Source organism: Hesperophylax consimilis, chromosome 11 (assembly GCF_061612785.1).
Source record: "Hesperophylax consimilis isolate HC1 chromosome 11, BYU_Hcon_1.0, whole genome shotgun sequence".
NCBI classification, from domain to species: domain Eukaryota; kingdom Metazoa; phylum Arthropoda; class Insecta; order Trichoptera; family Limnephilidae; genus Hesperophylax; species Hesperophylax consimilis.
Genome location: NC_142846.1, coordinates 5,741,641 through 5,764,694, shown reverse-complemented (window position 1 = coordinate 5,764,694; position 23,054 = coordinate 5,741,641). Strand labels below are relative to the sequence as shown.

The 23,054-nt window shown below is 33.0% G+C and overlaps 1 protein-coding gene across 1 annotated transcript in view; it reads left to right on the top strand.

The window, feature by feature from the left end:
- Window positions 1–21,804: 21,804 nt before the first annotated feature.
- Window positions 21,805–23,054, top strand: part of LOC149419701 (nose resistant to fluoxetine protein 6-like) — a 33,812-nt gene continuing 32,562 nt past the window's right edge. The window contains exon 1 of the mRNA XM_089637527.1: window positions 21,805–21,814. Coding sequence (XP_089493653.1) covers window positions 21,805–21,814 — 10 coding nt within the window. The remainder of the gene's footprint in view (window positions 21,815–23,054) is intronic.

Below are 23,054 nucleotides of genomic sequence, written 5' to 3'. Positions count from 1 at the left end.
TTAAAAAAAATACCATCACGTCCGAAAAAAGTTCTCCAACTAAACATAAACTTCTAAAACCGTGGATATCAAAAGGACTCATAACAAGTTTCAGTAAAAGAGACAAACTCCACAAACAATGCAAATCTAACCCATATGACATCTATCTCATAAATTTCTATAAACGATATCGAAACTTATGCACACGACTTGCACGTATATCGAAAGAAATATATTATAAAAATAAATTAGATAAATGCAACAAGGACCCCAAAAAAATTTGGCAAATCCTAAAAGAAATATCCCACACATCTTCAAAGAAAAGCGATTCCATAACCGAGATTAAAATAGATAACGAGATTATTAAGACATCAGAACAACCACTAAAAGTATGTAATTTTGTGAATAACTATTTCGCTAACGTCGGCAAGGTATTAGCAAACAGAATCACTACAAATGACGATATCCCAGAATTCTCAAACCACTATACACACACTAGTGTTTCTTCCTTTAAAATTCCATACATTACCCAAATACAAACACTAAAACTAATAAACGAACTAAAAAACACAAACTCTCAGGGTAGCGACAAAATATCACCGATGACACTAAAAATAATAAAGTCAGCACTTCTTATCCCACTTACTATACTTATAAATCGGTCCATTAAAGAAGGAGTGTTCCCAACTATTTTGAAAACGGGCAAAGTAATTCCAATCCACAAAAAAGGAAACAAGCAAGAAATTAATAATTACAGACCAATTACAATTCTAAACACGCTTTCAAAAATTCTCGAGAAACATATCAAAAACCACCTTTTAATTTTTCTTAAAAAAAACAATATACTATCAACAAATCAATTTGGATTCAGGGAAAATATGAGTACCTCACATGCCATAGCCTCAGTAACAGACTTCCTCAAAACAAATATAGATCAGGGTAAAAAATGCCTTGGAATATTCCTCGACCTGGCAAAAGCGTTTGACACAATTCACCACCAAAACCTGTTCAATAAACTTAAATATTTCGGAATCACGGGAACAGAACTCAAATTAATTGAAAGCTACATGGAAAATCGCACCCAATATACCTCAATAGAAAACACATGTAGTGACAAGGAACAAGTATCCTACGGAGTACCACAAGGCAGCGTACTTGGCCCAATCCTATTTCTTATTTATATTAACGATCTATGTCACCTCCAAATAGACGGGGAAATTATAAGCTTTGCTGATGACACTGTGTTACTTTTTAAGGCCACTGACTGGAACACACTAATCACAAAAGCTGAAGTTGGTCTAAATATTACAAAAAAATGGCTTGACTCTAACTTATTAACTTTAAATATAGATAAGACTAAATTCATAACCTTTAGCATAAACTCGAGAGGCCAACCCGCCAAAAACATCTACCTTAAAATACATTCCTGTCACTCAGCGAGCACCCCGTGCAATTGTCCTCCAATCACACAAACCGAAAATATCAAATATCTTGGTTTATACTTCGACCGATATTTAAAATGGGACAGACATATTGAATCGGTTAAAGGAAAGATAAACAAGTTGATTTACTTTTTCAAAAACGTGAGAAATATACTGAACATATTTGATATTAAAAATATATACCTCGCAATAGCACAATCTATAATGGAATACGGCATTATTGCCTGGGGCTATGCCAGTAAAAAATACATCGACACACTATATAAAGCTCAGAAAACCTTAATAAAAGTTATACTTAAAGTACCAATACTAACACCCACTTCAACCATATTTAAACAATTCCCAGTGTTGAAGATTCAAAAACTATATTCAAAACAAATACTTACTTTCCTTTACAAGAACCTAAACACATTTAAAACTTCACAAACTTCTCGCAATACCAGAACAAGACATGCACACCAACTACTAATACCAAAAACCAACACATCCTTTGGACAAAAACACTACAGATTCCAGGCTATAAAACTATTCAATTCACTTCCAACACAATATAAAACATCTAATCTTACAGAATACAAAAAACACATATGGAACTGGCTACAATCCTGTTAATATTTATTTTTTTATATTTCACTTTTTTGGAATAACTATGGAAAAACTACTGTTATAACTATGGAAAAATCGATTTTATATTTTAATTTTTAATGTTTCTATGTGTAACCAACTCCACTGTATTGTTTTAGAATTATATAACTTTACAATTGAAAAAGTCCTCCACAACACAGGTGAACTCCTAGCGTGGAGGACAATATACTATACCATTGTTTAACAAATATATTAAAGAATAAATAAAAAAAAAAAAAAAAAAAAAAATCAAAATTCTTACCCGGTCTTGTTTTCAAGCACGATAAAATATATCTCATGATTGTACAGACGCTTTTTGAACTTAACAATTTACAGAGTTACAGAGATGCTTGTTATAAATGGGTAGAAAATGTGAATGCGGGGGATTATAGTGAGTAGCGTGCATCAATCAAAATCCTTACCCGGTCTGGCTTTCAAACACGAAAACATACTCGTATATATCTTTAGATTATAGAAAGTCTTCCCTTTATATTTAATATATCGTTATCCACGATTTATTTATATAAAGGAGAGTTTCTACGGCTTTATTTCAAGATTAATGACATTTTACAAACTTGACCTTCAAAACAAGAGGATGGCCACCAGAAACCACCCCAATTCTCTTTTCCCACCCCTTAATTAGATAAATTTTAGTTAAATTTTGCCCACTCGATGTTCAAAATGAGAGAAATATTACTATCAATATCTGAATTCGAAAAACTCTGTCTAAAGTCTGAACGAGGCCGCACAGTGGGCTGAAAATCGCCTTTAGACATAGAGACTTGAATTTTCAAGGGTATTTTTTTTGGCTAGAAATGGATTCTGCTGATCATTACTATGCCATAAAATTTCGTATGAAGCAATTGCATGTATAAATGAAGGAGTTATCATTTTTTTAAGAAAATTTTGTATGGCACTGGCATTAAAAATGAGGCTATCTCTGGAATCATAAGGTTGGCCATTATATCCTTACACTCAAATATACTACTATTTATTTGTATTTTTTGACATACTTCGTATTGTGGCGCAACTTGCGCTTTTTTTAAAAAAAATCCTCAAAGTTGAAAAAAAAACTTTTTTTTGTTGATGATTCATTTTAATGCTTAAATGCTTTACATATGAGTATGCTCTGTCTAGTTTACAATATTTTATTGACACTATAAACCAAAACAGTCTAAAAAAAACTGTTTTGGTTTGCCATTTGCCTCATTTTTAATGTCAGTGCCATATAAATTTTTCTTAAAAAAATGATAACTCCTTCAATAATTACTTCCTTGTACAAACACGCAATTGCTTCATACAAAATTTTATAGCATAGTAATTAATGATCAGCAGAATCCATTTCTAGCCAAAAAAAGTACCCTTGAAAATTCAAGTCTCTATGTCTATGAAAGGCGATTTTCAGCCCACTGTGCGCCGGGGACTTCAAGTAGTGCAGCATAAATGTTATTTTATTTTCTTCGTAGTTGGTTATGTACCTTGTCTACAAATCTGGAGGCTGTGGGTTCAAATCAAATGCGCGAATAAAATTTGTGCTATTTCACAATATACTCATTCAAAATAAAACGTATTTACGACACGTTCCAGAGAGGTAGATACTTTCAGTACCGCCCTGGTGTTGGTGATAATATTAGAATAGCCCAGTAATTACCCACCTTTCTATACCCACCTTCAGCTGTACTTGGTGGCCTAATCTGAATAGCCAATTTCCCACCTCTCTATTCTCTACCTTTTTCTCCTCCTCACTACCTTCAGCCTCACAACACACCCCAATTAAGGATGCCATAGTCTCACTGGCTTCAGACGATAGGGAGCAGTTTGGGACCCTTGTACGATTTTCAATAAAAAAAATACAAATTTATTTAGTTTTTTCTTGGTGTTAAATTTGGTGTTTCTTGTTCATTTAGAGTTGAGGTTATCGTTCACATGACTCAAAGTTTATTGATGTTCTTATAAAACAATAAGCTTTCACCTATAAACACATTTAAATTGATAACATGACTACATATTAGATTTAAGTGACTTGACTAGGCTTGCCGCCTAGTCTAAATACCTTTGATGAATCTGCATGTTTAAGATTCATGGCATAGCTTCATGCACAAATGCACCTATTCTGCGCAAAATGATATTCAAAGGCAGGTCCTGTAATATGCGTGATACGTGTCAAGCAATATTTTAGCCAACGAGAGATGATGTCATAGAAGTCGAAGTTTAGGTTGGGATAAAGACGTAATCATCATGATGCTATCGTGTAGCAATAGGTTGGAACATAGTTCAGATTTTTATGAAATGATTTGTTAACCTGACTTCACCCCAGTTTCAAAACGTTTTGTTGAGCTGACAAGCTCAACTTCAAAAAAAAATATCATGTAGTAATTGCATCTTATCTTGCTGTTACATATTATGTTATATACATGTTATTACATACATGTTATACTACAAACTGGATTTTTCCAAGCTTAAATGAAGCTGAAACCATAACTCAAGAACTGAAATTCGTTCTATTGGCCTACATAATATATCAGTTTGATAAAACGTTATTTTCATTTTTCTCATAAATTCTGTTTTATAGTTAAGAAAAAATCTTTTGGTGTTCACGATAATAATTGCAATTTTAAAACGAAATTTTGAAACAAGAACCTTCGTATACGTTTTTATTGGCTGCTGTCTTTAAAATAATATAATAATAATGACATGGAATTTATATAGCCAAGTTAAATGTCTTTTCACTTCAAGTTTGCTTGTATGATCGCTAGATTCATCTCGAACTAAATGTAATCTACATAGTGTCTTGGATAAATATATTCTATTATTATTTTAATGTGCGACATTGGTTTTTCTGCAAGCCTGTTTTCAATTTTTTTAAACTTTGTGAGTTTATCCTAAAATTACAACATGAGTTATCAAAGATATTCCAAAAATTAATGAAAAACCAAATTTCTATAAATATATCATGTTAAACACACGAAGAGGCTTTAAGTATTGACATACTTAAATTATTGTTAATACTTTCATCGTGGAAGCAATTTCTGTAAACCTACCATCACAAATACAAAATAATCGCCACAAGAAGCCAATGAAGTGTACGCAGTGTACAAATTTTAAAGTATTTATTGACTTACTTGCAAGTTGGAAGCTGCTCAGCACTTCGTGCGGGCGTCGTGTGGACGGAACCATAAGCTTCGTGAAAACGGGCTGCACAACTCCCAACTGAGCCACTGTAAAATAATTAAGTTATCAAAGGGGAGGACAAAGTGTACGAAATCAGTTGTAACTTTAATAGTGTGTTCGTACCTTACCATCAATTAACAAAGTGCTTATAATATCAACTAGCATTAGCAGTGCACTGTGGAAGTAGCTGGTATATTGATTTAATACGAAGCCGCCGGACGTCTTGTTTAGGTGCTCGTAGATATATAAAGATGTATTTCAAAGCAATTATAAAAAAAATTACTTCTAAATCTGTGAATCTGTGTGTAAACTTATCAGAAATATAATTATTTTCTTTCCAGTACTCCGGTGACAAGATCCGTCGACGTCGCGATGTCATCCACTGGGCCATGTGCGTCCCCGCCAGCTGCAGTCCGCAAGATCTGGAGCTGATGATGAACCACCACTTCCAGGTCTCCTCCACTACCGAGGATGGCAGTCCTGTCTTCCTTGCCCAGGTTCAGGCTTCCGGGTGTCAGGTTGCAGGCATGTACGAGGGTTTATCGATTGGGGCCATTTTGTGCTTGTAAGTTATTAAACTAATTGATTTTTAAACGATGTTTGTGATAACTTAAGATTGTAGTTATCTATGTGATACACAGATGGCATTAGTAGCAAATTGGTGGAACTATTGATATTGCAGGGATTTACAATATCAAAATAAATAATACTGCTTTTCTAAAAGTAAAGCTCAGAAATATACCTATTAATATCAGTGTCGGCTTATACTTTAAAAAATGGGTTGTGCGCAAAATTTTTCATCATGCTTAAACATTTTCACCTATTAAAAGAATAAAAAGAATAAAGTAAAGAATACTACAATACTAGCAATGTTGAAATTTTGAAGCTTATACGACCTTCTGGAATAATCCGTTTTCGACCTGTGAACTAAAGTGGTGCCATCGCAGCGTGACAAATAAATGTTTTTTTGTATTTCCGCCTCGTCGAAGAGTTCAAAGGTATTAATGAGCGCCGTTCATGTTTCAGTGTGATTTTAATACAATGGTCAATATTCCCGTTCTGCACCTTTGATATACGCCATAAATGATGTTCTCAGGTGACATTTCTTGGTGAGAGATATGGAATCCGCTTGCACCACGTGACTTATGACGCATGATTCATATAGCAAAAATTGGAGCCGGTTGAATTTAACTTCATATGTTTATAGTATTTAGTTATTTGCTTTGATTATTGATTGATAGTTATTATTTTTAGATTAGGCGACATATAGGGAGTGTGAAGCTCCAACGCTCCTTAGCGCTAGACTAATAAGGACACTGGAATTCTGGCTATCCACAAACTACAGGATGCAGCAAAATAGATAATGCAGTTTTGAAGGGCTCGCAACTTAGAGAAAATGGGTTTATTTTATTTTTTTCATACCATTTTATGCATACGTCTGAAGTCCTGAAGATGACACCAGAAAGATGATGTCCTTTATGAAATTTATTGCAGCATTTTGGCACAACTTGACGGGTATATTGAGGATTTTCTCCCGAATGCGTGTGTGTATCCGACAAATATTTAAGAGTAATTCCTGGGTTTATTAGAAGTAACAGATATACAAGGTGACTTTTAATATTTTTTTGCCGAAAAACGTTTAATGAAAATAAGTAACTTTTGAAGAATTCCGATCGTGTCGGGAGATGAGCAGTCATTCGACTCAGTGACCGTTGATGAAATGCGATGTTTTTTTGTTTGAATTAAATTTTTTGGTTAATCTTTAAACTTATGAAGAAAAGAAATAATGGGAAATGTACTGTAAAGAATATCAAACAGCGGAGGCAATGAAAGTTATGCGTTTTGTTGTTGATGGAAAGTAGGTATAGTTTGAATAGGTGGAAACAAAGATGGGCGTCGCCACGCGTAGTTGATATAAATTGAATTTATACTTTCACTGCTGAATGTATAATATAACTTTTTTTGAGGTTTTCGCGATATTGAAAACTTCCAAAAAAGAATGTTGTTTGCCATCAAGTGAAAAAACTATTTGGCCCAAACTCCAAGCGAACCAGGAACGAAAGCAGTTTAATAAAACATTCACTGAACGGAAACATCTTGGTAGCTTAACTTCAAAGCCGCATCGAAAATAAATCTCTATCTCTACTCGTTTCATTAGCTACGTCCACACTATGACTCACAAAGAATTAAGCCGCTCTCAAATAGCAAATAAATAATAAAGCAGTTCAAAGACCAAAATAAAGTGCATGGAATCAATTACTGTGGTTGTTATAGTGTATTCAGCCCTTCTCAAGGATCAGCCTAAGAATAACATCACATAGTTTCCAATAGTGATATTATTATTATTCTGGACATATTTCCAGGAAACCCCTCAGTAACGCCTGAGCACTGCGTCTTAGTCTGGACGTAGCCATTCATGCTTCTCCGTTTCAAATTTTGTCTGTATGTTTAGTTTGTTCATTGTTGATATTCTAGCTTCCTTTAATTACATTTTTTCATTTGGAACCCGATGCGCTCTGCAAATCCCGACAGCAAGCAATGATCGAGCCTGTGAGTTAAAGATATCATGTTCATTTCCCACTTTTACCCTGAACCTACAAAGGTTGTTTCATGTTCTGATTGGAAGATGCTGCGTACACAGTGAATCGATATCCTCGAGTTAATCTGTTCGTGGGAGGGATTTCTCTAATTATGGAGGAGCTTGTGATTGCAAACTGCATCAGCTCCATTAAATTACAATTGCATGTATCGTCCGGAGTCCTTGCGTCTGTCAAATTATGTTAGATTAAATGAGATACGATTTTAGCAAAACAGCAAAACAGGGTGCAGTTTTTGAAAATTTTGGAGATTCTTGCTAAAAAGTGTTCCTTGCGTTTATCCTTTGATTTATCCTTTGATGGTTTCATCGATGGCAGCCTCCGCGGTCGACTATAAATCTGGAAGTAAAGGGTCTTCAAATTTTAATCTAATTCTTTTGTGATGTTGCACAGTTAATTAATAAAACATAATATAATATAGTATATTTGTTGCACTTTCCAGAGTGAAAGACACTTTCTGAAACACCCTTGGGAAAGACAACCGTTCAGAATTAAAAAGTTGCTTTAAAGGTTTTAGCCGTGTTTGGTAACCAGATCTGAATTGCCAGGTACTTACCTACCTTCCTTTTACCCACCGTCTTCCCCTGAGATGGTTGGGTGCATTTGGGACTCTTAAGCATAAAATAACAGAGATTTGTGGAATTCCATCCTTTCTGACGGGTAATTTGATATATTCGTTAAAGGATAAGTACAGAAGAAATATGTATTTTCTGAGAATGTTATTTATTCCTTCCTAAGTTGATATAATCTAATGTTTGTCCAAACCATACATGTGTCCCTTTCTAAATTGATTTCAAAATTCTTGCTACTTTTTAAAAATTAAAAAATCATTGCATCATCTGAAAAATATATTTTAATATGACGACACGATGTTTCGATACATTTCCCTTGAGCATTTAAAAATGTGAAATGAGAAGTGAAAATTTTATCCCAATTCTTACGTTGACTCATCGGAAATTTCCGGTCTTGTCCCATTTGGCCTACAGCTCTTATTGAAATCTCGCTCGAGAAAGGGAAAGCGCTTACACCCGGCAATCAACAGCGAAACCGGTTTACTTGAATGTCAGCTCCGACAAGCCAGTGCTCTGAAGAACCTCTTTTCATCGGAGTTCATTCAACTGCTGGAGTGTGAGATAATGTTTCGTCACACCGGTAATGCTGCATACCTTTGCTGGGTGTTCGTAACCTCACCGGCGTACTTTATTTTCAGTCAAATTATTATCGTTCAATGCATCATGTGGGGCAAATGATTTCTTGTTGACCTAGGTAGCTGATTATCTCACGTTTATATTATAATCATTATCAGCTTGATTTTTTGTATATTAAATAACTGGCTGGTTGTGTGTGTGTGTGTGTGTGAGGGTGTGTGTGTATGTGTGTGTGTGTACATGTACGCGCATTGAACAGTTTATATTATTGACATGATGCCACGTTTGAATTTGGGCAGTAAATCCGAAAAAATGTCATTGTTTGAGTTTAGAGAAATAACATTTAAAGTATGAAGAAATCGGATAATTGGCGAATTTTTATAAATAATCATGTAGAATAGCATTTATAAAAAATAGCTGGTACCACATATCGAAAAAAACTTGTAATTCAAGCAGCACGTACAAAAACTAACAGAAAAAAAGATCCCACTAATTTGTGTACAGAGTTTTCCAATAAGAGGTGTTATTTTGATATTCAATCGTAAAAGATCAATGGTTTTGTTGCTTGTGTGGCACGTAGAGCCGTCTTGTTGAAAGTAAACGTTGTCCAAACCAATACCATCCAATCCGGCTATAAAAAATTATTTATTATTTCTCGATAGCGCAATCCATTCACCGTAACTGTTGCTCCAGCCTCATTTTCAAAAAAGTAAGGTCTAATGACTCCGCTGGACCATAAACCGCACCAAACAGTCACACGTTGAGGAAAAGGAGGCTTTCCAACAATAACTCTCGGGTTTTCCGAGCCCCAGATGCGACAATTTTGCTCGTTGACGAAGCCACCGAAGTGGAAATGGGCCTCATCACTCAAGATGATTTGCATTTGATTCACTCAAGTGAATTTCAATAATTTTAATGCGTCGTTGAAGCATGTATCGTTCCATTTTTATCAATGGCGTAGTTTCTAATTGTCAAATGTCAAAAAAACAGCTTCAAAAGTAACATCACATCTTATTGGAAAACCCTGTATTTGGTAGAATATGTCATCTTCTACTAACACAACTGAAGAAAGGATGATACTTTAGTTCAATACATTCCCATCTATATTATGTTATTGAAATATGGAAACCGTAGATAACGTTTTTAAACGATCATACAGAATAAATCATTGAACAAATTTTTAAATGTAACCCAGATACCCACATTAAAATGTTTACCATGAAACAAACTTAATGAAAATAAGAAAACCATACGAATATAACATATGCATATTAATCCACAACACCTATACAACATTTATGAAAACATCACACGTACATGAACAGTACACAAGAAAAAATAATAAACTCTACGTAAATTAGGTAAACATGGGCCACGAGGGTGTGAACACGTACAATCTCCTTCCCCGTAGCTTGAAAACAGTTAATGAATATAGTTTTAGAAAGAAATGTATGAGCTTAAGATTAGCGAGCAAAATTAAAATCTACTTATGTAAATTGTTAGTAAACAATAATATTTTGTCTTTTAATGTGTATTTTTAAGTTCAGAAAGTTATATGTGGACGCCGCTGGAATATGAGACAATTGTTTCGTCACACCGGTAATACCGGGTATTCACAAACACCTTGGCGGGGGTTCACAATTTTATACAGTTTTTCTTTATTTTTTTTATTTTTTATTTTTTTTTATTTATACGCCCATTGGGCTTTTACATACATAGTTCTTAAGAAAAATATTCTGAAGATTGTAAGTTAAAAATAGTAACAGTAATTATACATTTGACCATATCTATTTGACATATTATAACAGCAAGAAAATAGTAAATGCATACAACAATTATTTGTAGGTATAAACCTCTTGAACAAAAATAAGAATATATATTGTTAACAAAATATAGAGCGTTTGACTGGTTATCGTGGCCTGTTAAATCGAGGGTGATCGGTCTGCCATTTTACATACATATTTTAAATACTTTATATAAAGAAATATTGTGAAGATTATAAGTAAACAATAGTAAAAGCAATAATATAACCTTCACCATTTGATATATAAAAGCAAGCAAAAAGCAAATTGAAACATGATAGTTTGTAGGTATACGCCTGTTGTAAGAAAATAAGAATACGCCTACTTCTAAGGTATAAAGATGAAAATTGTTTATAAAAATGTGAAGTTTAGTAATACCTACTAGGTAGTAGTTGTATTAGCATAATATGTATGCGACACATAAAAGCTAGTGTATATATTTATTCATTCATTTAACTATATTTTCACGAACTAGCGGGCTCCATAAGCCAGCCAGTTCGTAAATTGATAAATAAATAAAAATAACATTGTTACTAAATGATTACAGTAATAAAATGTGAAAAATAATGCAGTTGTAGTAATTGCAAGAAGACTACACCTATAATTGTGTCAATCTTGATGAAATAAAAGAAAGACAAACATTCACGGGTTACGAATAACCTGACAATATTTGAAAAAAATTCCTATTATCACCACAATTTTTTGTTTTTATTTACCGGCAACCCGGGCGTTTATTGAAATGACATTATCATATACAAACAAGTAATTAACCCGCCTCACTAGAAGATTTCTGTTCTGCGAACGACAACAAATGCTTATGTTGTGATGGAGGACTTAGCCAGCCGAGGAATTGAACACACTACGCCTGGGTGGGTCCCAAACGCGATGTCAACTCAGACCGACAGGTCAATCCCACCGACTTGACCAAATATTGATTTGATGATTGCGGGAAAAATTCTTTCTTTTCTCAAATATCTTACCTTTGTATCTCAAGTTGTATAATATATATTTAAATCATTAGTAGCTGGTTGGTCGACTATCATATACTTTCATGATTCACGATGATTAATATTTAATGTTTACCAATAACAAGCATGGGGTAACGTTCCGTAATACTTTGGTGGATGTTCGTAATCTCACCGACTGCCAACATTTTCACGTGTTAAGACGGAACAACATCCTAAAATAAATTCAGAATATTAACTACGTAAGTAAAGAAGTCATGCACAAAAAAATGCAACGTTCCCTATTGTATTGGATAGACCTACGGTTCAATTTGCCTAAGGATAGGTTGTTGTACGGAATTTGAACAATTCATCAAAATTCAAAGTAGATTTGCAAGTTCCGTGAAGGTTCTATTCAAGTTCTATTACTATATCATTATTGGCCATTTGATTCACACAACTGAAATCACTTGAACAGAACTTGAATAGAACCTTCACAGAACATGAAAATCCCCTTTTTTAAATTTCAACTAATTCCCAACAAACAACCCATTCTTCTTATGGATCTCCTGAGAATCTTAATGACAAAAGTAATGAAGTCGTGTAATAACAATATTCGGACTTACTTACGACTTACGGAATTACTGTCGAATTTGCCTGGAAAATTGATCTTTACGTGGGGTTTATTTTTAATTATTTCTAACGAAGTTATGACTAACATCTCAAATGGTTTTAGACGAATCTTTCAGGAAGTTACTAATTAATCGCCTGAAAAAATAAAATCTAGTTCTCATCGCTAAATTTAAAAACGTTTTGTAAGATTTTCAAACCGTTTTATGTAAAATATTTAAATGGTGAGGTACTGTTTTTATTAATCTTAAACATAAATAAATTACATCCGTAGGGATCGGTCTGAAAAAACACTTATATTATGGTTATGAATTCATCGAAAATAATTAAAATGTGAGCTTCGCTCAAACCTTCGTAATGAGAGTCTTGAATCTCCTTAAATGCGGGACAATTACTTTCTTGTTGACCTAGGTATCTGCGTGTTTCACGAGGCAGTATTTTATATTACAATCATCAACAGCTGCTTGTATGCTAGTATATTGAATACCGCTGGAGTACGAGATAGCGTTTCGTTGTAGCAATAATATCTGTGTCTATTACAGGTGTTCGTAATCTTACTAGCTTACTTTATATGGTCAAATCGTTGACTTGTTAAATGCTGGACAATTACTTTCTTGTTGACCTCGGTATCTTAGTTTCTTGCGCTGTCGTATTTTATAACTATATTATCAACAGCTCTTTTCAACACGAAATTGAATAAAAATATACTGATTATTTATTTATTTTAATATCAACGGTATAAAATATACCATATACAGTAAATTATAAACAGTGACATCAGAAAATATACAATTAACAGAAACTATAGATATATAAAAAGTTAGAGATACAAGTACTTGCAAAACTTATAGGTAGACTAAGTTAGATTAGTATTGGTTGAAATATATGATAGTATAGATACATGATATAATATATTACAATAGCTTAAATGTATGTATTTATTTTCAGGTTTTGGTTGAAAGTAGGTAAGTGCCAATCAAGCTGTTGGTTCACCGTATCTGATAGTATTATTGTCCTAGCGTCTGGACGATGTAGGCCCTCTGATTGGTCAATTTTAAATTGTTTGTTTCGGTTAAATTCCGCTAACTTCAAAATTATGACCCGATTTAATACTAAAATAGGATCCGCAGATTTCTTCAAAAGCATCTTTTCTGCTCAAATAATTTTTAGATAATATCGAAGAAAATATGTTTTAGAAAGTTCACAATGCATTGGATTAATTACATTACAGTAAAAATTATCCACAATTACGTTTTATATATTTGACGTCTGTCAAGAATCAGACATTCCAGGGTTCCTTAAAAATGTCAATCCCTCCTTTACCGGCCGCTGGAGTAGTTTTGCTATTGGCCGACAGAGCGCATAAGAGCGATATACAAATACGTACAATTTCATTTATTCAAACAACGGTAATTATTTACGTGAAACTACAGTTTTAATACGCATTTACAAATAAAACAAACATTTGATTCAACTTAATGACAATAAACAACAAGTCTTTGCATGTACGATTTTGAAAAATATTGATATTTAATATTATTTACGTAAATAATAATTTCGCACTATTTGACAGAACACCGACATGAAGTTAACAATACGCGGAAGTATAGGCACTGCCAACTCAATAAAATAACATGAAAGACAATCGGAAGATAGAAACGCTTCGTTGATTGTAAAATTAGTCAACAAATCTCTAATCTGACATGTACTTATATGTTTAATAAAACAATCATTTTGCCAGGTATATAATATACATTATATTAAGGTATTATTCGGAATCGCTGGACATAATTCTTCGGATTTACCTTAATTAATATAAAAGGAATCTGAATGCATTTGGGAATTTTTTAATTTTAGCATTTTAATTTTTAATTACGTAAAATTAAAATTCGCTTTCGTTGTATTGGATGACAGCCGGAATAATTTCTATTGATGATATTTTCTTTTTTTGGTATTCCTGATATGAGTGGCTAGAATTTTTACCATTTACTCTATGCAAATACTAGGTAGGTGGTACTATTTTAGCCAAGCTCGAAAAATAAAATAAAGGTATTTTGGTTTCTTTTACAAGTAAGGAAATATTTAAAAAAAGGTTATTATAGGTTAGGATAGGTTAGGTTGGGTTATGCTAGGTTAGGTTAGGTTAGGTTGGATTAGTATAGTTCAAGTTAGTTTATAGGTTAGGTTAGATTAAGTTGGATTATTATAGGTTAGGATTAGTCAGGTTATGTTAGGTTAGGTAACGTTAGTTAGGTTATTACGGGTTAGGTTAGGTTGGGTTATTATAGGTTAGGTTGGATTTTTATAGGTTAGGCTGGATTATTGTAGGTTAGGTTAGGTTATTATAGGTGAGGTTAAATAAAATAATAATGATAATAATAGCGAAATAAATCATTTGTGTTTTTTAAGTAGGCACTATTTTGCCGGAATATTGTATTACATTATAACTTTTTAATTTACGTTTTTCAATTGTCTCTAGCCGTTCATTTCAGGAATACCGACAAAAGAAAATGTTATCAACATAAATTATTCAGGCTGTTATCCCATACAGCGAAAGCGAATTTTCATTTTACGTAATTAAAAATTAAAAAGCTAAAATTAAAAATTTCCCAAATGCTGTTCGATTCCTTTTATAGTAATTAAGGTAAATCAGAAGGTATTATTTAAAAATATTTCGTATTTTTCCGTGTCCAGCGATTCCGAATAATTACCTATATTAATTTACATTTAGCCATTTAGGCAATTATTCGGGAAAGGTAAAGTTTTAGACGAACAACTGTCATTCTTATATGCCTAAACTCCTTCCTGTTCCGTGATTTAACAATATATACTCACCCTCTCTCTGTGAATGACCTAATATCTACCTATTAAATATAATTGTTGTTAGTATCACTTAAACTGGGCGAAGCCCAACCAAGTGCCGCCCGAAGGGCCTAGCAGAAAAAAACCCGCGGAGCGGGTTTTTAACTGCTAGTTGAATATTACTGACCCAAGTTTCCTCAGTTCCCCCAGGCAATTCATTTTATATACATATTTATTTGACTTTTTACGTAAGTATGAGTAGACTTACATTTTATTGGTCATGATTAAAAAGATATGATATTTTATCGGATTTCCATCAGATTAAATCGGATTTATATCGGATTTCCTGGAGTATAAGAAAATATAATAATAATAACATGGCATTTATATAGCGCAGTTTAGTGTCATTTCACTCCAAGAGCGCTTATCTATAACAAACTTAAAAACTGTAATTCAGTATTAGTGGTCATGTTCTTAAAATTATTCCTACAGTGTGCCTTACCCAATACAGATCTAATATTATAACACTAAATACACTGTTTATACAAAGTGATGACAAAACTTAGAATAACAATAACAGCAGGACAGGACAAAACAAGAATATTAAAACTAAAACATAATATAAAACAGGAGGCAGTTTGTGCTCAGAAATGAGAATCTTCTGAGCAGACATTTTAAAAAGTACAATAAGGAGGCAACCGAAGCCAAACAATTACCGGAAGTATATTATAATAAAACAAATAAAAAACTTTATTCCACTTAATTTTATTTTGACCGTAACCGGTTTCAGCTCGTCAAAGCCATCTTCAGACTGGTACACAAAATTCTTAGTCTACGGTTTATATACACAACATATGGGGGAGGGGGGAGAGGGGTAGTTGATAGGGTTTTAATCAATTTTATTTGTTTAATCAATTTTAAGTCGTTTAAGATTGTGGAATTTCTAAATATTTGGTAATTCCAGTAAGCTAATTACCTTGGGTTTGTAGCTCATTTCAATATTTATTAGGGAAAAACCTCACAGGTAATATGCATTATTAATGACCTAATTTTACTGTCAAATCATTATTTATGATGGGATTATATTTGCTTTTTGAAATGATACATGTTTACATTTGAGAAATTATTATAAGAATTAAGAAAGTAGGGACTTAGCAACTGATACTAATAGCTTATTAATTACAAAGTTAGGGTCTATTTTATTAATTAAGCGAGTAATTTCTAAAGATCCTAATCTATCAAGCTTGTGGCCTTTATTGCAAGTATGGAGGACTTTAACATCTCTGTCCTTATCAAACGAGTGTTTGTTTTCTAATAAATGTGATGCTACATTTGACAATTCGCCTTTATTATTTACCCAATTTGTAAAATGTTCTTTAATTCGGGTTTTGAAAGATCTCCCTGTTTGACCAACGTAATATGCTGGGCAGTTAGCGCAGTTCACTTGGTAAACGCCCGAGTTCTCGAGTTTTTCTCTCTTATCTTTGTTGTTAATTAAAATTCTACCTAGAGAGTTTACATTATAAAAAGCTGTTTTGCATTTATCATTATTGGTTAATCTAGATATTTTTTTTGATATTTCACCAATATAAGGGATTTTAACCCATTGTTTATTACTATATTTTTCATTTTTATTTTCAAGGCCTTGTGAAATGATTGTTAATGTAAGTTTTTTATCCTTTTTCTCTATTAGCCTATCAATAGTTTCGCTTTTGTATCCGTTGTTATTGGCGATAGTTTTAATAATATTTAATTCATGGTCAAACGGTCAAAATAAAATTAAGTGGAATAAAGTTTTTTATTTGTTTTATTATAATATATTATAATGGAATTCCACCACGAATTATCGGTCTCAAAAATAGAAATATTAATTACCGGAAGTTTTGGAATATGGCTTATTATAAAATACTGCAAAAAAGTTAAGATTTATTAATGGTAAGTTTTAAAAAAAAAAATTTTTTTAAGGCCCGTTTAATTTCAGCCAAATTCTGGAGATTAGTAAGAGCTGAGGGAAGTCTATTCCAGATGAGCGGGCCTGTTACACTAAAAGAGGGATCATATAACATTGCTGGGCATGACATTTTGTTCTGAATAAATATTTGTATCTTTTACTAAACGGTTACATATCCAACAGTGAAATTCTGGCTCAATTGAATTTCTTTGTTCCAGAGTCTCACTTTCGAGAACGTCTTCATAAAATCATTTATTGTAAAGCGAGCCGCACCAATTTGTTCATGAACTCACCCGCGGGGAGAGCAACGAATTTCCTAAAAGTAGTTGTATAGATATGTATTTCATGTTCTACAATGCATTAACAAGGCTTTTTGTCTCTGCAAATACACTGTATAAACGGAAAAATTATAACGACCTAGACCGCAAACTATAATGTCATGAACAAAATTATACAATTTGAATTATAAATAAATAACATTTCGCCACAAAAGTGTTAGTAAATGGGCCAGGTATTTCACACGCATTTAAACGATAATTGCTAAGTGAAAAACATAAATTATTCTCAAACGAAAAGCTTCTTGAAATAACTTATCTGGTGACCAGAATTATAACAAGTGTTACTCATTATTCTCACCTCTCACTGATTTCTTCACTTTTCTTTCCTTGGGGATTTGATAGATCTACACACTCCCGGCAGTTAGAACTCTTGCGTGATATCAAATAAAACAGCTTGTTTCAATCGGATGTTACATAAAAGTTTGCGTAACAGTAATGGGATCAGTGGCGGTTCGTGGTCTTTTTAACAGGGGGTTCAGAAATTCAAGAGAAGATAAACATATCTAATTAAAATTTACTTACTGTTGTCCTTCGTCAAATAGTCGAATACGGCAGCAGTCACACAACTTAAATAAAGTTAGTGGGAGGGGTACCTACATATTATTGTTTTTAAATCACTTCACTAGACACAAATATTAGATAATGAGAAAAGTTTTATAGGAATTAAATTGTTTAATGTTTTTATAGCACTCAATGTATGTTGCTAATTATTATTGTTTTTTCGAGAAGAATAATTTCGTAGAATATACATATAATAGATATATAAAACATAAAAAAAAAAAAACAAATAAAGGTGGCACGAAATAAATTTACTAAGTCTACTTCAATAGGTAGTAGATTTGCAAATGCCATAAGCAAACGGTTGGAGAAATGCAGAAACAAGAAAACAAAAATATGTACAAAAATGACTACAAAGTTAAATACCATAATATAACATAAAAAATAACACTTGCTTCCCTAAAGGTCAAACGTCGACCGCGAAGTTCTCGGGTTTCTTCGGTTACATTCGTCAATGTTCGGAGGTCACGTGATAACATAACGCGTGTTCGGCGCACACAATTTGTCTTACTTTTGCAAAGAAAGACCAAATTTTGTATATGTCACCGTCATAGGGATCTGTACCGGCTAAAATTCTTTTGTATGAAGAGTTTGGCGCGGATTTCAACTCGCACAAAATTTGGAATATGTATCGTATTTTTCGGTGGCGCGGGTTTTGAAGGCGAAATTTTAATAGCGTGCTATCTATAATGTGCTTATATTATTATAAAACAAGTTTGTTTTATTTTCTCATCTTTTTAATGGGGGTTCGCCGCACAAACGCACTTTAGAGAAAACCGCCACTGAATGGGATACTACAGCTTAGACGCAAACTAAAATGGGTTCTAGTCTCGCCTGGTCTGGGGTGAGCCGTCACAAAGATGGAACATTCCCACGTAACCGTCCGTGATACGTCCGTGATTCTATTTTTCATTTAAATACGACAGATTTTTACTACAAATCTGAATGTTTTCACAAAACGATTTGAACTTACCGCGCAATACACAAGGTAATTTAACTGTAGTTTGCATACCAAATAAGTAAATCTTCAGTATATTCATTACATAAAGAACCCAAAAACCTAATATCGATCCGCGATTTTGATAAAAAAATTATCCATTTTTTCATTAGTAAAAAAAAAAAACTTTTAGTAACGCATTTAAAAAAATATATATTTCAAATTTTCGACTTTCTACCTTTGGACTCGATTTAGGATTTATTTTAGCTTAGGGCTTACACAAAAAAGTTATGCTACAAAATTTACTCCAAATGTGATATACTAATTTTCCGCTTTTAGGTACTACGAGTCTCCTAAGTCATAACACCGTCTATATATACCTAAGTTTATGTTTTTCTCCTGATTTTAAACAAAAATCAAGATTCGTTGCAATTTTTACTTCACCTGCTGTGTTTTATTGGCAGCTGGGTCAGGTTCAAATTCTTTGCAAATGTTGACAGCCGTGGTTGTCCGACGCCTTTGTAACAAAAAAAAAATATAAAAGCATCCAAATGTTTTTTGCTAAAACTATATTTTTTACATATTTTATTCATAGATAGTTGAAACATAAATTGATTTCCTTAATAACAATAATATTTGGATGATTTGTATGGCACCGTTTTTGTGCAAAATTTTATGAATAATAATATACAAATATATTATGATACATTTCTACAATTATGTATCTTATTACTAACTATGGACTACTCAAATTACTATCAATTTATGGTTAACGGTTCCATGATAACTCAACACAGTGACAAATCAACATACTTTTAAAAAGTGATATAAAGTCATTAGAAACGATGAAAAAAAAATTGTTTTAACCTAACCTAACTTAACCTAACCTACTTAACCCAGTTAATAAAGTTTTTGTTTCATCACTTTCCATGACTTTATTTTAATGTATAACTTTTTAAAGATGTAATGAATTATCATTGTGATGATTTATCCGGTCACCATGATTCCAATAAGTAAAGTGTGGATAGGATGTATTATAGGAAATACAAAAATGCTACTCTCAGGTAGATTTATTTCATTTAAGGGTAGCTTAAAATGGTAAGTTTTTAGTTTAGACCTGGATTCTGTTGGACTTGTTATAATAATAATAAGAATTTATTGCAGAATGTATGCAGGGATAGTGCAGTGAAATAAATTCCATATTGTATCATACGTATCCAGACCTCCAGAATTTTGCAAGAGAATTCATATTTACGCAAAAACCACAAGAACACTCGAACCCCGAAACCGCTTGATACCGTGTCGCCGACACATTTGGAAAGCTTTACATCAAAATAACTCAATCAAAGGATGTGTTATATGTGATTAATCAAGATAATTGCATAGCAATATAATAGCAGAACCTGAAACACATCTGAAAATAATCATCCATCACCTCCCTCGGACACACCAACCCACGAAGTGACCGAGGCTAGGAAGGCTACTCAGTATTTACGTAGGACCCCCTCCACTACTCCCCGGATGGAATTCCATGATGGCCGCCGTCTCCAACCAATCACAGCCCAGCATGTCACCTTGACTTTCTTATCAAACACTGATAACAGATTCAAATGTGATTAATTGTGATATCATCAGACTGGATTTACGGGAAAATGATGCAAGATATAACTACGAAATAAATATCAACATCGAGAAATGATTATATACTAATACAATAACATGAATAATTATATCTAACTATATTTGTTACCCTTTGGGAAATGTTCAAACCAAAGATATTTAACTTCAAACCCAATATGAAAATTTGTATAATTATTTATAAAATAAATAAACGGGACTGCGGGAGATGGTTTTGGTAGATTGAACTGACTTGGTTAAAGGTATCATATTAAAATATAACTTTCCTCTCAACAAGATAATTGCAGAGAGGAAAAATACCTAACCACTGTACTCCTCACGAAAGAGGATAGAACGCCTCCGAGAGGGTTCGATTTGAAAACGTTCTATAAATAGAGAACCGAATTCCATACAAGTTCAGTTCAACATCTACCTCTGAGAGGGAATCCTCTCTCCTGAAAAACCATCTCCAAGTCTCCAAAAGTCTCAAGAAATATTTTCAAGTGTTTTATTCAGTAGTAAATTCAGTTTTTGCCAGTATTAAATTCTTTTCGTCAGTTCGGATCTGGAAATAAATTCCTCTCTGATCGTGGCTTTAAACTCTACCACAAAACCTCTACAACATCTACCAAGACTGAAAACGCCAAAAGGTGTACCCAGCTACCTTCGTATCTACAGTTATTGTGGACTGTATTGTATTACGGACGGTATATTGTCTCGTACACATATTATTATTTCAAAATAATATATAAAATAATTAGAATAAGAAAAATAATAATAAAATAATGAAAGAAGAAATATTATGCATCTTAGTTCCGGGGGGCAGTTTATTCCAAGCCTTCGGCCCAGATGCTCCAACAACGCAATCACCAAACTTAGTATTTGGGTTGCGCTAAGGTTCCATCTGCTTCTATTGCTTCTAGACACTCAGTTATAAGGATCTTGAGACTATTGATTTCGTTTGGAGCACAATAAAAATACTAAATTAACAAAGCTTTATTTACATGGCTGTATTTTTTCTTACCCTGAATCATTATTTCCGTAATAATTTTAAAAAAATCGGCTTTTGTGTTATTTTTACTCTCTCTTTTGAAACTCGGGTTATTTATTTTATTGATATATTTGGACCCCTCCTAGAAATTGAACGTATGAAATTTTTTAATTTTTATTTAATATAATTTTTATTTTCAGTGTCTTCTTTGGTATGTTGATGTTCATTGTGGTTGCCTGTTCTATCCGCCATTGGTACCTAATCACCAACAACATGGGTGAAGGTAAGTGTTTACGTTTTATTTCACATCTATAGTTTTTCTTGTCCCTTTGAAACACTGTGTTGTTTAAACTCTAACCACTTAACATTTGTATACTGGGAAATATTTGTTAGTTAAATTCACATTTGAATATGGCAGTCCCAGAGAGATGTTGTACGTATGTCATCGACGAAAAATATTTTTTACACGTCACACATCTCATATGATAACGAAAGAGACAGAAGATACTATAAGATTACGTTACGGACGACCTCTCTCTGGGACTACTTTAAAATAGGACGATAGTATCTGCACGTGTTATGTTTTGTTTGAAAATTCATCAACATCCGTAGACTTAAAAAAATATGTTTACCTATGTTCAAACGTCTGATTTAAAAAAATATATTTATTCACACCTGTAAATAATGTTCATGTTCACTGATTTCCTGATTAAAAAAATAAAATTCGCTGGTTTATAAAAGTTTTAAAGTTAAGTAAGAAATCTATTATCTGACGGCCTCCGTTGTCGATTGCTAAAGCTCTCGACTAGCAAGCAGCAAGTCGCGGGTTCAAATCACGGCGTGCAACAAGAAAATTTTATTTGATTAATATGTGTTATTTCACAATTAATTCATTTAAAATAGTATTTAGTATGTGTACTTGCAGCACGTTCCAGAGTGGAAGATACTTTCAGTACCGCCCTGGTGTAAGAACACCATTCAGATTTGTAACGTTGCTTGAAATGGCTTTAGCCGTGTTTGATGAATAGATCTGAATAACCAGGTACTATCCCACCATCCTCTTCCCCATATTCTTCCCCTCCCCACTAACTTTAGCCTTCCAACATACCCCAAATGGGGATGCCAGTGAGACTATGGCACCAAACGGTTGGAAGCAGTTGGGACCTTTGTGCGGTGTTCACGTAAAAAGTAAATAAAAATGAAATAAAACAATTTTTTTTTTTGTTAAAAAAAAAAAAAAATAAAAAAAAAAATAAATAAATAAAAAATAGTAAATTAAAAGCTTGTCCAAGAATCCTTCATCGAAATTTTTTTTGATATTGATATTTTGATACATTTTATGTAGATACATAAAATGCCCAAATTACGTGCATTGAAAGTAAAACAAAATATTCATAACTATTCTACCTACCAACGATCATGACAGTATTTTGAGGACATTAACCCGATTCCCGATGCACTTTTATAAATGAGATTTCTTTTCGGTAGGATCATTGCAGTTCGTTTGGGTGATTCTTCCTATT